General features: G+C 33.7%; 3 protein-coding genes across 5 annotated transcripts; 2 read left to right on the forward strand and 1 right to left on the reverse strand.

Annotated features, from left to right (window-relative positions):
• The first annotated feature begins 3660 nt into the window (after positions 1-3660).
• On the forward strand, positions 3661-6476 carry LOC111889391 (protein-tyrosine-phosphatase PTP1). 3 transcript variants are annotated; one of them, XM_042895450.2, is made up of 9 exons: positions 3661-3984; positions 4530-4803; positions 4884-4974; positions 5065-5291; positions 5409-5546; positions 5639-5781; positions 5900-6041; positions 6139-6224; positions 6305-6476. In XM_042895450.2, coding segments are annotated over exons 2-9 (996 nt in total). In that variant the 5' UTR covers positions 3661-3984; positions 4530-4635; the 3' UTR covers positions 6306-6476. The 3 variants fall into 3 exon arrangements, with proteins under 3 accessions (XP_042751384.1, XP_023741304.1, XP_023741305.1); XM_023885536.3 differs by having other exon boundaries at positions 4569-4803; XM_023885537.3 differs by having other exon boundaries at positions 4634-4803.
• A 30-nt stretch (positions 6477-6506) lies between these two features.
• Positions 6507-11167, reverse strand: LOC111889389 (acyl-CoA-binding domain-containing protein 6). The gene is made up of 16 exons (XM_023885535.1): positions 10989-11167; positions 10729-10831; positions 10027-10105; positions 9645-9794; positions 9301-9378; positions 9035-9139; positions 8801-8929; positions 8581-8720; positions 8382-8508; positions 8178-8292; positions 8002-8090; positions 7830-7913; positions 7474-7755; positions 6968-7381; positions 6793-6852; positions 6507-6701 (listed from the first exon to the last, which is right to left on the reverse strand). The coding sequence occupies exons 2-16, from the start codon at positions 10764-10766 to the stop codon at positions 6621-6623; spliced, it is 1971 nt and encodes a 656-aa protein (XP_023741303.1). The 5' UTR covers positions 10767-10831; positions 10989-11167; the 3' UTR covers positions 6507-6620.
• Positions 11168-13795: 2628 nt separating this feature from the next.
• On the forward strand, positions 13796-14455 carry LOC111889426 (uncharacterized). Its single transcript, XM_023885574.1, has one exon. It carries the CDS (start codon positions 13796-13798, stop codon positions 14453-14455), a length of 660 nt encoding a protein of 219 aa, XP_023741342.1.
• Positions 14456-16150: the final 1695 nt, after the last annotated feature.

A 16150-nucleotide genomic window follows, 5' to 3' on the forward strand; every position in this document is an offset into this window, starting at 1 on the left:
CTCTGCTTCAGTTCTAATTCTCTGTACCAAACATGCCCTAATGGTTTTAGTAAACCATTATTTTTTACGAAATAGAGATTTGGTTGCCATGGAAAAGTTGGAACGTTTGCTTAAATAAAAGATTTGATGTCTATTAATAAAACGGGAAATTATGAATTTTTGAAAGATTGCTATGAAAAAGAATTCTCGTCATATGATAGCTAAAAAGTTTTGGTTAGGTATTAAAATTGGAACTTTTGTTATGAAACACCTCTCGTATGAGCTAGAATTAATTAGTATGACCTAGAATTAAATAGTATTTTTTGAAACATTTAATCATTTTAAATCTTTATCCGGAATTAGGTCCCAAAAACTCAAGTTAAACAATTCAATTTTGAAAGTTTATGTATAAAAGGGTGTACAATCCATATCAAAACATAAGTTACTTTTTAAAATACATGATGTGACATTCTAAATATGGATGCATTTTCCATTATCAATCTTCTCATCTAGTACATGTCAAAATAATGAAGTTGGGCTTGGATAGTCTCATGAGTAAATTTGAAGTCAACATTTAAGGGGCATTGGATAATGACAATAATCTGACCTAAAGTCAACTCCCAAAAATGTTTTATAATCTTGAAAAACGTTTATTGTATAACTAGGATAAGAAGCATTAAGGATAAACATTTCAAAACTAAAGTAAGAGTTTATCATAAGGAAATGAAATGAATATGCTTCTAAGTTCTATCCACTCTCAAACAAAGTCCATTTTCACTCCAAGGGTTAAGAAGGTAATAATAGCAACATAAAAGATGTAGTGGCATCAAACCAAAACCCATTTACGGGCTTGAGACATAATCTCAACAAGTGGAATCATGTGATTATCTGTCCGAAAATCATAAGTAAAAATTTCATTTTTAATTCAACACAAACCAACAAATATTCATATCATAACATCCAAAAGTATGTCATAATAAATTAGTCATCAGAGTACATTTCCCAAAATCATAAAAGTGCGGAAAACATGGGTGAATGCGATACAATCATGTCGAGCTCTTCCTTTTCGAACTGGAGGTACCTGAAACCATAAACATAAAACGGTAAGCACAAAGCTTAGTGAGTTTCCTCAAATACCACATACCATACATATCATACATGTACATCATACATACATATCATGCTAAAGCAAGTAAGGGTCTATTCCACCCTCGAGTCCCTTCCGAATCTCGGAGTCCCTTCCGGCTCTATGAGTCCTTTCCGACTCCTTCGGTGTCTTTCAACCGGTACGGGTCTATTTCACCCCTACAACTAACATACATTCATACTAGCAAGAGTCACAAAGACAATAAGCTCATACATACATACATACCAGTAAGTGTCACATAGATCACTATTATCCTATTACATAATCTAGTGGGCCGGCATTGGTGCCTTCAACCTACAAGTACAGTAAGGAGACTCACCTATCAAATGATGATCAACTGCAACTGCTTCTACTACTGCGTACACAAATGCTACCAACCACCTATACAGCCATGTAAAGCACATCCTTAGCTTCTCTTCCAAGACGAGGGGCTTGACCAAAAGTCAATGCAAGTCAAAAGTTAAAGTCAACAGTCAACATTGACTCGCCACGTTGTGGCCGTCCTCAGCCACGTCGTGGCCCTTAAAAGACAAAACAGACAATCTGACCCCAATCGTCATGTCGTAGTAACTAGGTTCCAAACAGCTTAATTGGTTTAAGTTGTTTTCTTCAACCTCGCTAGCTTCAAATCTCAGATCTAACTCAAAACATGATCTAGAAGGATAAAGTTTCTAACTTTACCCATTATGACCATCCAAAAAGGTCCAAAACTCAAACCCTAGGTTCCACAAGTCATAAACTTAACCATTAAGCACTTGTTCCTTTAAGTCTGAAGTTCATCTTTTCCAGAAGGCTTCTAAGACTCCTAATGGTCCATAAAAATCTAAACTTTATGGACATGTATGTCCTTCTTCAAACTAGGTCAAAATAGAATAAAATGACCCAAAATCCATGCATGGTTCCCATCTTACAACACAAGTCCATATCCATGAGATATGACATTCAAGGGACTTAGAGAAACCATAAAGTTGCAAACTTTATCTCTTAATATCACTCAAACCACCTCTTAAAGGACCAATAATGCTCCAAAACCTAGATCTATGAAGAAAAACACAAAAAGATTGAAGCTTGAGGACTTACAAGGAGTCCAAAAGATGCACACCAAAAGAGAAAGGGATCACTAGAAATACCAAACACTAATTCTTCTTCTTCCTTCAAAACCACCACAAAATCACTAAAATTAGCACAAGAGCATCAAGAAGGATTTTGGTTAGGGTTTCTGGGTTTGAGAGTGATGAAGGCCGAAGATAAGCAACCTTAGCCTCCACACTTTCCCTTAAACACCCAAAAGAAAATCAATTTCAATTGAGAGGTCATGGGGTTAAATCTCATTTGAGACATTGGTAATAATTATGAGTAGATTAGTTTGTCTTTCAAAAGAAAATCAATTTCTTGGAATGGATAGAAACAATGTTTCTTTTTCTTTTTCTCTGTCTTTATATGTGCTTTCGAGTTCAACCGAAAAAACTTCACCCTAAGACTATCCCCATTCACAACTAAACTTAACTCAACTATCTTTTAAAAAACTAATTTTTGTATCTTTCACCTATATAACCAAACTAAACACAAACTCACTCTCATTAACAACTCAACCCAAATTAATTTTTTATTAAATAAATATAATAATGATTCTTTTTTTTCTAATAAAAAGTATTAGAATTATTAAAAGAATCCGAAACTACTATATTATATATTAAAAATATAAAAATATATTTAAAATCTTATATTATCAAACATACTTAATAAAATGGACAAATCAAATTACAACATGACATGTTCCTTTGGTTTTTTTTAGGGCAGATTGCAATTAAGTCACAAAGTTTACTGAAAAATTCTATTTTGACATTTGTTTTTCTTTCTTTTCAATTATGTTATTATATTTTTGTTACAATATCAACGAAATTATCGGTTTCCCTATTCTCATGGTAACCAATTTCCAATAAAGTCACTAAGTTTATCGAAATTTTTTATTTTAACACCATGTTTTCTTTTCTCAATTATATCATTACATTTATGTCATTGATAATATTCCACCTTATTTTATTATGCCTAACATCTTGAGCTTATACTAATAAATTGAATGGCCCAAGATATTGAACTAGCCAACATCTTGGGACGGTCATCATATTTCTTGTATTAATCAATACAAGGACAAAGACTTATTTAAAAAGTCATTGAGTAAGTTAAAAAGGCACGTGGTCATAGAAAGAGACGTTAAGTCCTTAAAAACCCAGTTTTAGGAAGGACTTAAAGTCTCTTCTCTTTGACCATGTGTCTTTTGACTTAGTTCATGTCTTTTTAAATAAGCCTTTGTCCCTTGAACAATACAAGAAATACGATGACAATTTCAATATGTTGGCTAGTTCAAGATCTTGGGTCATGGAGTTTATTGGTATAAGTTCAAGATATTAGACATAATAAAGTAAATGTGACCCATCACATAAATGTAAAGACATAACTAAGGAAAAAAAAAAAAAAAAAACAATGTCAGGATCAAAATTTTCGATAAACTTAGTAACAATTTTGGCAAATCGGTTATCCGGAGGACATGACAAGACAATACATAGATCTTTAGTTCATCTTCATCGCCAGTTCCTACTTCTAACCCCAATTACATACCACTTACGACAAATGGCTTATCTCAATCTCACCTCCTCCAAACTCCGAAACTATCCCAACTGTCAATGGCGTATCCTGGACACTGTATCAGCCGTCTTCTCCGTCGTCGCCATCCTCTTCTTCATCGTCCTTTTCCCCCATTGCTGCTTACAGTTACAGCAACCAAAACCCTCATGTGCTCCACCACCGCCAATCTCAAACATTACCATCATCTCGTTGAGTTAAACAATGTATACCAGGTGATTGATGAAACGCCTAAGAGAACTAAAGTTTTGGGAAAATTCTTTTTCATAATTTTACCAAACGCAAATGGCAACAGTTTGTTCCATTCCATCTTCCATTTGACAAACCAAACAGTTATTTCTTATTCCATTCCTTACCTGATTTCATCATATGATCACTGTCATTTATAAAGGAATGGACAAACAAGTTTTACGCAAAAACAGAAAAGTGCTCTACAATTGAACTACACAATAAGCAAATTGAAGAGTATAACATAAGTATGCATCATGAATTCAGCTTCTCACATTATTAGTTATAATTGAGTTGGCCTTTTCAGAGTAAGAAACAAATTTATATATATACATAGCACTTGTTTTATATATCTGTCATTTATTCTTTTAAAAGACTTAACAATTGCCAATTGGTTCTTCTTACTTTTAAAAGGCCAACTTAATTATAATTAATAAAGTGAGATGCTTTGATGTAATACCATTTGCATTATATATTTATCATTATTCTTTCCAACCTACAAAAAGACTAAATAATCCATGACATTTGACAGAAATATACCTACTTTTTGTTATAAAAAAAAATGTACTAGGATGACCACTCAGCTACCCCTTTAAAGCAGCATAACTTCCTCTTGCATTCTGAACTGTAAATCAGCCATGGCTGCCACATCATCTTCTTCAACCTTGGATATGTCCAGTGGATTTCCACCAAATCCACCTCTTAAACCTGATGAACTCCATCACTGTGTTCAAGCTCTCAAGTTTTTCAAGGAGAAACGGACCAATCAGTTATCAATTATCAAAAAAGAGTTCACCAATTTGAAGGTTTTTTGGTGTTTAATTCATTTACGATATGTGTAATTTTACAAGAAAGTTTATACAAAAGTGTTTTGAATTTTGTACAGGGCCATGTATTGACAGAGTCAGAAGTCGATAGTATTTGCTCTGTGGCTAATATACATAATCACAAAAACCGCTACCCTGATGTTGTACCATGTATGCTAATCAAACCCCTTTTTTGTCTTTTCACATCAGCTAAGATAATAAGATCCTTATGTAGAGAAATAACAATGTCTTTTCTCTCAGATGATTCACACAGGATTGTTCTTGATGACATGTCATCATCATCATCACCAATGGGATACATCAATGCTAGTCTTATCACAGCAGAAGTCAATCCATCTGAAAATATATCACGATTCATAGCCACTCAAGGCCCTCTTCCTGAAACTTTTGAAGATTTCTGGGAAATGATACTCCAAAATCATTGTCCAGCAATTGTCATGCTCACTCGCCTTGTTGATGCTGACAAGGTATTCAAAATCTTATCCCATCTCCACCAATATATGAATCTACATTAATGTTTTTATTTTATACTATATATTATTGTCTTTATGATATATATGATCTGGTCTCAATGTCCTATTCAGATTGAGAAATGTGGAGACTATTTTCAGTCAGAGAATGGTTTGAGATTGTTTGACAATAATATACGCACTTTTACTAGAACAACAACCACAACAAACACTTCACTTGTGTTGCGTGATATGGTAGTGAATTATGAAGAGGTAAACCAATCATATTTGTTACCTACATTCTTGATCTCTTGTCTGTGAAAAAGACGTGAATGCCCTTTTCTAAACTCTGGTATATATGACAGGGTGGTCCTCTTCCTGTATTTCATATTCAATATCATGAATGGCCTGATCATGGAGTTCCAAATGACACGTCAGCTGTTCGAGACATTTTTAGAAGATTACGTCAGTTGCCATCATCCAAAGGCCCGATTTTGGTGCATTGCAGGTTTATTGATCTTGTTTTTTATAAAGATATGTGAATTAAAGATGTTTAGGTAAAAAAAAAAAAAAAAAGATTGTGTAATTATGTATCTGAGAAAAACTTTTACATGTTATATATACAGTGCAGGAATCGGTAGAACTGGAACATATTGTGCAATTCATAACACAATTCAAAGAATTTTAATTGGTGACATGTCTGCTTTGGATCTTGTTAAAACCATAGCCACTTTTAGGTCACAAAGGATGCGAATGGTTCAAACATTTGTATGTCTCATTTTAATCTGTAAATTCTTTTATACATTCCATTTTTTATGTTTGTTTTGAGCATAATATTAAGTGCTCAGCATTTTATGTTTCACAGGATCAATACGTGTTCTGCTATGATGCTATAATTGCTGAACTTGAAGACCTTATCTTGGATTCCAACACTGAAGAGAGCTTAAAATGGTAAATTCATGTGTATACAATTCCCAATTGTTTATATTTTATAAATCACTAAACCATAATACATCGACATGATAATGCAGATTGATGATGTCCAGATTCAGCAAAAATTTGATGGCATCATTGTTGTGTGTGGTGTGTAATAAGGCAATGTGTTCACTCTTTGTTTTCTTGTGAAATGACATCTATAACCCTCTTGTCCCAGGGTTTAATTGGTTGTTTTATCAGTTTATACAATAACGTAATTTATAACCATTTAATATATTAATGCTATGGAACAAAATATGAACAGAAAATCAAAAGAGACTGCGTTTAATTTATGTTTGGAGAAGTGGAAATAATATACAGATAATGGATCACATCATATCTTACAAAACCATTTGAGAAGTAATAATAAATTCATCCATGGAATGGTTTTCTAGGCGTTGGTGTTCTATTCTCCATTGATTGCAATCTTTGCTTCAAATGGAATACTTCAACCTGCATGCATATAATCAATATCCAAAAAATTTCATCACACCTCATATGAATTATGATCAGACTAAAAAAACATGAACCCTAACAAACATACCTGTAGCTGAAATGCTCTTGCTCTTTCTCCAGAGAGGACTCCTCTAGTCGAATGTAATTCCTAAATGAAAAAAAAAAAAAAAAAAAAAAAAAAAAAAAAACAACATACTTGAATATCAGGACAAAATCCTATAAACCCATGAAACATGAAAAACATATATTAGTATATTTATTACCTTCTGTGTATCATCCAAAACTGCTTTTAAAAAAGCCACGTCATGTTCAAGCCTTACATGATCTGAATGAACAATATTTGATAAGCTGTTTGCCTCTTCTTGTGCCATTTCCACTAAAACTAACTTCTCTTTCATCAATTCCATATCCTTCAATGTGTCCACCAACCTCTTTTCAGCTTCTTGTTTGCTTTTAATAACTGAAGAAAGATTCTTTTCAGCAGCTGCTAATTTTCCTTCAAGAATTCCATTCTTTCTCATTAAAGCCGACATCTTTATTTCATACAACTGATATATACTTGAAGAAGCCGGAAAGAACCCTGTCTTTCCATCCGTTTCTTGGAATGGAATGGAATCCTCATTCCGTTCTTTCTCCTCTTTCTCTGTGGTTTCAGGTGAACAAGTCTCACCAATTGGCTGAAATCACATACACAAATATAAAAAGTTTTTTTTTTTTTTTTTTTTTTTTATTTCTTGCATTTAGTAGCAAAAAGATGGGAGTTAGTTACCAATGAGGATCTTTCATCTTCCATATTTCTTGAAAGTTTCAATGCCATGTCATCATCAACATGTTCTTTCCGGAGTGAGACATTACCATTACCAGGATTTGAATCCACTAATAAAGATTCTGACAATGATTTCCTACCTGACCCATGATGTTCAATTGCAGAAGCTAAATTTTGTTTTCCAAAATTACCCCCCGAACCAAGTCCAGAAGAACGCTTCTCAGATAGAAGGGTTGTTCGTCTACTTGTGGATAAATCATGATTTTCCAGCATCAGTACCTCAACCTGTAACACATTTAACAAAATCTAAAAGGGCAATATGGTGAATAAGTAAATAACATCTCGGATTCATATTTGACCTGGTCTGATGCCTCCTTCTTAAGACCTCCAAATGCAACCAGATATTCTGTTTCCTTCTTTTGTATAAGCACAAGGCTAAAACCCTGTGAAGAGAACAAATTTCTTTTTTATGATATAATCATATAATAATATAATCATAAATATTAAAAAGTAAAATTAAAAAAAGATTACCTTGTTGGTGGTGATAGATTGTTGGGATGATGAATGAACAACAGACCACTCCAGTTTCAAGATATCATACACTAATATCTCTGCATGCCCTATTAAATGTGTGACAATAAAAAGATATTAAGAGAAATGAATTATGATTTTATTTATATTTAATATTTAGAAAATAGAAGATTTACGTTTTTTTCTGCTGCCACCTCCTGCAATGTACCATTTTGTCCCACATAACACTCCACAACAACCAGATCGAGGTGATGGATGAAAACCACGAATCTTGATTCTTGACCACATCATCTGAAACAAAAAGATAAAAATATTTTTTTCAAGAATAATAAAAATCAAATTTGGATAATCAAGATGAATAAACAAAATTTTATACACACCGTTTCAAAGTCAAGTGAGTATAAATCATTCAAAGATTTAGACTTTGAAGTTCCTCCAAACACAAGAAGCAATTTATCATCATACAAAGCTGCAACATGATTACATCTTGAAGAAGGCCCAGGTCCCCTAAAAAGTCAACAAAAGTCAAATAAAAGAAATAATATTTTATATTTTATATATAAGATTGAAGCTTCTTACGTGCAATGAAGAGGAAGCCATGTGAGTGACTTAAGATCAAACATATGTAAGTCGTTTAATTTTTTCCTTTTCATATCTTCACCTCCAAATAAGATTAAAGCAGATCCTGCCCTAACTACACTGTGCCCACTTCGTGCAACCTGGAATGTTCATGAGGATGAGAAGGGCATTTACGTCTTTTTGCACTTGTAATATGTGAATGTTTGGAAAGAAAGATTACAGGGATGTCTCCTTTTGCTTCCATAAGTGACCAAGACTCTGTTTCTGCATCAAAAGCCCACACTGATACTCTATCACTTGGTGGAGAAGTTCTCCCTCCAATCAAAAGCACTTTCTTTCCCCAAGGAACCTAATATAATAAATACAACAAAAACAATATTAAATTTATAATTTAAATCAAGAAATAGCAATGTATTTGTTTTTTTTTTTAATTCTAATAATAGTTGATAAATACCAAACAATGACCCTTGCATGCTGGAATCTTGAGTGCAAGATTAGATGGTGAAAGGTACAATCTTGATGAAGCTGTTGTCCATGAAAAATTTTCAAAATTGAGAACCTGAAAAACCATACACAACTCTCAGTATTACAAACCAAGTGTATTTTTTAAGCAAAAAATCTATTAATGTAGACTCCAAAAAACATTTCATGATTTAGCAAGTGATTATATATTGCTAAAATTCTACAAAAAAGGAAAAAGATAATATATATATATACTACCTGTACATCATCTAATAATCCGTTTCCAGATTCACCACCAACAATAATCATCTTCTTTCCAATTACAGCTGCTGCATGCTATTTAGGAGCAAAGGGTAAACATTCATTCGCCTTAAAATTAAGATCATGAAATGGAAACCAACTATTCCATTTTATCTATCTTAGGTTGCTAAACTTTCTAATTTTGGACTGCTTTACCATGCTGATGTGGCAGTCAAAATATGGATGAGTGGAAGGAAATTAGAAAGTTTATTGAGCTAAATGGAATGGTGTGTTGCTATTTCATCATTTCATGAACTTAACCCTAAATTGGAATTGGAATTGGAATTGGGAGAATGTGTTACATTGAAGCGAGGTGTAGGCTTATCTCCAGTAGTGGAAAGCTTTTTCCATCCTTCATTGTTGTTGGAATTGGAAGTGTCTAGCGAAGGTGCAATGGATGAACATTGATTATTATCATCGGAATCATTGATTCCAGTTGTAACATTATCACCCTGTCCAAGTCACATTTACACCCAACAATATGTATAAAATATAAAGCAAAACAAATCATGGGTATTATAATACTTTAGAACATTAATCAAAGATGATAGATGTAATACAATGCAAAATGTGCATGATTAATCTGTTTGGTTGGGTGGAATGGAATAATGAATTCCAAGGAATGAACCATTCCATTCCATTCCTTCCCCAATTCCATCATACCAAACACTAAATAATTCTTACATGGGAATTGTTTGTGCGTTTGGGTTGTCGAACAGGACTACGTGTACCCTGAGTAGAGTCAGAAAGCTGAACTTTAACTCTGCAGAAAAGAAAGAAAAACAAAATCCAATTAATTAATCACCTCCAAAAACTAAATTTTCCATGGATATGCATTCATATACAATGCCTATCCATGTGAAGCTTAGGTGTTACTTTTTCCTTTTTGACTTAATGGAGTTGGGGGCAGGACTTATATATGAGTGTGTTTCACTTTCACTGTTTCTTTTTTTACTTAATGCTTAAAGAACAATATTTTGCCTTGTCAACTATCCCAAATGATGTTAACCTTCAACAATGAGTGTTTAATCATGCAGGTCATCTAATTCTTTAATCTAAGGGAGCTGTTTCTTGACTTTCTCTTTGAGTCTTTAGTCTTCTTTCTACATTAAGTCAAAAAAAGTCAAGGAAAAACAGAAACTACAAGAAACGTAAAAATTGCCTCTAATGTCCAAATTAAGCATCAAGAATCGACCTTTTGTGTTAGGGCTAGGACGAAATTACAATTTTGTTTTTGCTTTAAAATTTATTTACTTGGTCAAACACTCCATTATAATTACTATACGCACATATGCATTGAATAAACAGATACCCAAATGGCCATATACACACAATTGATATAGATACATTTGTTTGAATGTATAGATTTAGATGGAAAACACTCACCTGCCAAGCTTCTTTCCTCTCCGAGAAAATGCAAACATGGTTGCTCTATCAAACTAAATGGCTCCACAGGACCAACCACAGAGCAGACGTAGAAATGGCAGGCCTTTATAAACGAAAAAGAAGCGAAATCAACATTGTAACCCACAAGTATTACATCTACTTCGAAAAGGACCAACAATTCGGGAAACCCATGTCGAAATTAGGGTTTCTGGAAAAAGGCGAAAAAAGAAGTGAAAAATGTTGAGAAATTGAATCTAAACCTTTTTTGAAAGAGACAAGAGCTTGAAATGTAGAACAAGTTGAAGCTATTGATGGGGTTTTGTGATTCCCGAAGAGAGAGAGAATGGGGTTGCGGAGGGAGAGTAACAAGTGAAGTGATGCAATAATGTAGAGTTACTGTAATCTGTACCTGTGAAATGCATTTATGGCAGTGAAGAAAGAAGCAAAGAGGAGTGGATTGGGGTGTGCAACTGTGTATGTTATTTTGCTTTTTGTTTGTTTCTTTCATATTTACACGTGGGATGCTTCGGTGATACATTACATCTAAGCTGTCACTTCTATATTTAAATTCAAATTACTCTCCTACTTTACATTCTTTAATGAGTTTAATCAAGATTATTCTATTTTCTATTATAGCCTAATAAAATATTATTTCTTTTACACCTCTTCTTTATTTCTTTTACACCCGCTTAAAATTGAACGAGAACTAAAATAAAGAAAATTGGAATACAAAAAGATAACATGTGTTTGGTAAAATTAGCTTGTTTAAACCGTATACATAATAATACGTAAATGTTGCGCATAATGCAATTATACAATATAAATAGTTTTAGGAATTTTTTGTTAATTCAAGATTTAGGTTTTATATTTAACATTACAACTTATAATTTTTAACTATTTACCATATAATCTTTGGATAAATACTAAAACTATTAAAGCATCAAATGTTATTTAAAATTAAACAAACTACAACTAAATAGAATATTATGTTTATATTGATACTTATGAGAATTAATTAAATATGATTAAATTTGTATTTAGTAATAAAAGAATAATATGATCATCTAATCCATATACTAAATATTGTATCAAAAACATTCAAATCTTATATTCAAAAATTTAATTATATACGTCTAATATTTTATGTGTATTACTTATATAATACTATATGCATAAGGGTCCAAGTAATTATATAAATGGTAAATATTTAAAAGAATATGTATAGGAGTAATATATATATATATATATATATATATATATATATATATATATATATATATATATATATATAACCACATTGATGTATAGAAAACTTGTTAATTGCATTAGAGTTCTATTTTAATATTCCAACGTTTCAAATTCCAATTAAAGGTTATTTGGAATTAAATCGCTACAACTAAAAATGTTTTTAATTCATGATATTTAATTGATACTTATGAGACAAGTATGATTAAAATATTTAAATTGTGTTTAGTAATTAAAAGAAGAGAAATTGAATAATCTAACCATTTTTTTGGTTTTCTTTTTTTAATATAACATTTTTTTACAAAATAACCACATATTCCGGAATGGGTCGTTCCAGAACGAGTTTCGAATTATTTTTCGAGTGGCCCAACCCGTTTCATTGGATCTGGAATGCCTATTCCGCAGGAACCGTATATGTTCCGGATCGAGATTTTGAATTTCAAAATCCAAAATATAATTTGAGGCGACAACTTCATTCTGGAAAGGCACATTTCGATTCCGACGTTCTGACTAGATTATGACGTTCCGACTCGATTCTGACATGCAACTTCCATCTCCGACAGGCATCGACACCCATCTCCGACATGGAAGACGAGCACTACGACCCCGTTATTTTACGGGCATGTTCTTCGTTATCTACTGTTACTTACTGTTCCGGATGTAGTAGACCACATCCGCTATTCCGGATGTAGTAGACCACATCCGGAATGAACCGAAAACATTTCGTAGTTTAAATTAAAGATGTCATTGTTGTAGGACCAACTGAAAAGTAGATTAGATGTTTAGTTCTTGTTGATTTACATCGAAATGTCGTGTTTCGGATCTTAAAATGTCATTTTGGAAGCCTCCAGAACGTGAAGAACCATTCCGGAACACGATGAATGTGTCTGGAACATGAAGAACAGGTTTAGAACTCGTCCGGAATATTGGTCATTTCCATTTTAGAATGAAGTGCTAACACCTTTTATTTGTGCAGCACGACATGATTGTTGATGCATCAATTACACTCTCGTGTAAACCCAAAATCGGCGGGGAAATCCTTACGGCATTCAAAAATAGACCCGGATGTGGAATGAGAGACTATGTTTCGGAATGCATGTTTCAGGAGGTTGTTAGACATTCCTAATGTAGATGGGGATCCTGTTGGTGATTTTAGTGTCACCATGTCATTTTATGTAACTAGAATTAACATGTGAGCTAAGTGGCTTCATAATTTGTATTATAATATATGTTCGGGTTTGTGCAGAGTGCACGCATGTATAATATCAAATTAGAAGCCAATTCGATGACAAGTCGGGGGTCTGGGGGCAGCGCCCCTTTGGCGGGGTCTAGAGTCAGCGCCTCTAGCGGGGTCCAAGGGGCAGAGCCCTTGGCTGGCTGAATTTTACATATAGGAACATAGTGGGAAATTAGGATTCTTGAGGGTGATTATGGTAAAACTAATGAAACTCGTTAGTTTTGGTAACCCTAACTCCTCATTAAAATCTGGATTGCCCTGAGTTGCTTCCAAAGCAACTCATAATGGCTCAACCCTAATCTCGTTTATTATATAAACGGTTCTTCCTTCTCAGAAGAAACACACGAAATTTAGCTCTCGTGTTCTTCAAACTTTCACAGAATCTTTCTAGCAATTTAGCTTATGATTTTTGTGCCTAGTATCGTAAGTGTCCACTTGGATTATCCTAGGCTGAATTTCTTGCAACCCAGGCATAGGGTAGAAATATCAGTTCGGAAAGTGTTCTCACGATCCAAGTTGGTATCCAGATCTTCACCACAAACCCTAAAATTTCTAACAATCGAACTGATATTTCTGTTCCTGGAGATGGGTGACTCAATCTGTGAGATGACCACTAAATTTGCCAAGCTGGAGAAGTTCGAAAGTGTCGACTTCAGGCGTTGGAAGAATAAGATGCACTTCATGCTGACTACTCTGAAAGAAACATACATGTTGACTACTCTAAGACCAACGGAGTCTGATGAAGGTGTTGTTGAGACAATTGAAGATATAAGAAGGAGGCAAAAGTGGGACAATGATGACTACATCTGCAAAGGTCACATTCTGAACGGTATGTCTGATGCTTTATTTGATATGTATAGTGAAACCTTGTGTGCCAAGGAATTGTGGGACACCCTTGAATTGAAATATATCACCGAGGATGCTTCTAGCAAGAATTTTCTGGTCAGTGACTTTAACAATTATAAGATGGACGATGAAAGTTCTGTTACTGAACAATACAATGAACTCCTTGGCATATACGGTCAGTTTAAACTGCACCGTATGAATATGGATGAATCCATTATTGTGTCAACCATCATTGACAAACTACCTCCATCCTGTAAAGACTTCAAACACAACTTGAAACATCAAAAAGATGAATTGTCTTTGGTTCAACTTGCTAGTCACATTCGTATTGAAGAATCTCTCTGTGCGAAGGAAAGTGACAAATCTGAAAAATCCAAAGGAAAAGTTGAATCTGGATAGCCCTCGGTTCATATGGTTGAAAACAAACCAAGGAACCAGAACCACAAAGGACATGGCAAACGTAAGCAAGAACATGTCCCAAGCAACTCCAACAAAAAAAGAAAGGATATAGTTTGTTGGAGGTGCAATCAAGTTAGGCATTACAAGCGTGATTGTCGTGTGAATTTAGGCAACAATGGTACTGGAAGCAGTGGAGCCAATGGGAAAGTGAGCGGGTCTTTGGCCCAAGTTAAAGGAGGTCATTTTTTTACTAACTTTGACAATTCTATTCAAAATTATGTTTACTATGTTTCATTCATTCCTGAATCATTCTATATGCAAGATGATTATGTTGTTTGGTGGATCGACTCTGGGGCAACGAACCATGTATGCAAGGATAAACGGATGTTTCAAACATTAACTCCGTTTGAAGATGGGTCGGTGCTGAAAATAGGAGATGACTCTTTTATTCCTATTTGTGGTTTAGGTGTCGTGTGTCTTGAATTTACTTCTAGAAAGACAGTTAAGTTATTTTATGTTTCGTTTCTTCCCAAGATTCGCAAGAATCTTGTTAGTTCTAGTTGTTTGAATTATGATGGTTTTAAACAAGTTATTGAGTCGGATAAGTTCATTTTATCTAAAGGTGGAATGTTTGTTGGCTTTGGATATTTAAATAATAGAATGTTTCATTTAAATATTGTTGACAAATTACTACCTGTTCAAAATTCTGCATTTGTATCTTATGCTTCTAATGTTGATAAATCTATGCTTTGGCATGTAAGATTAGGTCATGTCAACTTTAGAAGGATGCATGAGATGTCAAAAGATGGATTAATTCCAGCCTTTGATATGACATTTGATAAATGTAAAACATGTATTCTTATAAAAGTAACAAAACAGCCATTTCCTAGTGTCACTAGAAATTCAACTGTTTTGGAACTTGTACACAGTGACCAGTGTGATTTTCACTCCACTCCTTCTATAGGAAATAAAAAGTATGTAGTCACTTTTATTGATGACTACACTTGGTTTTGCTATGTGTATTTGTTACATTTTAAGGATGAAGCCTTAGATAAATTCAACATATACAAAACCGAGGTGGAATTGTAATTTGGCATTCTAGTTGAATGTCTTAGGACTAATAGGGGAGGTGGATATATGGATCCCATATACTTCCAATCAGTGTGTATCATTCATGAGACCACGACACCTTACACACCCCAACAAAATGGTATTTTTGAACACACAAATGGATTTTTAAAGGAAATGGTAAACTCGATGTTGTCATACTCGGGATTTAGTGAAGGATTATGGGGAGAGGCCATGTTAATGACCTACTATTTATTAAATAGGGTTCCAAATAAAAGGAACAAAATAGTCCCATATGAACTTTGGTTCAAAAAAAGTCGAATCTAAGTTATTTTTGGGTTTGGGGATGTCGGGCAGTTGTAAAACTCACCAAGCCCAAAAAGAAATTTTTTGGAGAATGTGGAATTGATTGTATATTCATTGGATATGTTGAACATTCCAAGGCATATGGGTTTTATGTAATAGAACCTAATGATTCGGTTATGATTACCACTGTTATCGAATCACAGAAAGCAATTTTTGATGAGATGTGATTTTCATCGATCCAAAGGCATAAGGATCTGGCTTTTGGTTCTAATAAAGGGCAAATTTCAGAAAGTCAAGATGGTGGTAATGTTGGATTAGTGT

Source organism: Lactuca sativa, chromosome 5 (genome assembly GCF_002870075.4).
Source record: "Lactuca sativa cultivar Salinas chromosome 5, Lsat_Salinas_v11, whole genome shotgun sequence".
Lineage (NCBI taxonomy): Eukaryota > Viridiplantae > Streptophyta > Magnoliopsida > Asterales > Asteraceae > Lactuca > Lactuca sativa.

Bases quoted from the DNA above. Each gene is read 5' to 3' on its own strand.
- LOC111889426 (XM_023885574.1), top strand. From the start codon at position 13,796: ATGGGTGACTCAATCTGTGAGATGACCACTAAATTTGCCAAGCTGGAG.
- LOC111889389 (XM_023885535.1), bottom strand. From the start codon at position 10,766: ATGTTTGCATTTTCTCGGAGAGGAAAGAAGCTTGGCAG. The intron at 8,930-9,034 runs GTATTTATCAAC...TTATTATATTAG, and splicing joins CATGCAAGGGTCATTGTTTG to GTTCCTTGGGGAAAGAAAGT. The intron at 8,509-8,580 runs GTAAGAAGCTTC...TTGACTTTTTAG, and splicing joins TGGCTTCCTCTTCATTGCAC to GGGACCTGGGCCTTCTTCAA.
- LOC111889391 (XM_042895450.2), top strand. From the start codon at position 4,636: ATGGCTGCCACATCATCTTCTTCAACCTTGGATATGTCCAGTGGATTT. The intron at 4,804-4,883 runs GTTTTTTGGTGT...AATTTTGTACAG, and splicing joins AAGAGTTCACCAATTTGAAG to GGCCATGTATTGACAGAGTC. The intron at 5,547-5,638 runs GTAAACCAATCA...TATATATGACAG, and splicing joins TGGTAGTGAATTATGAAGAG to GGTGGTCCTCTTCCTGTATT.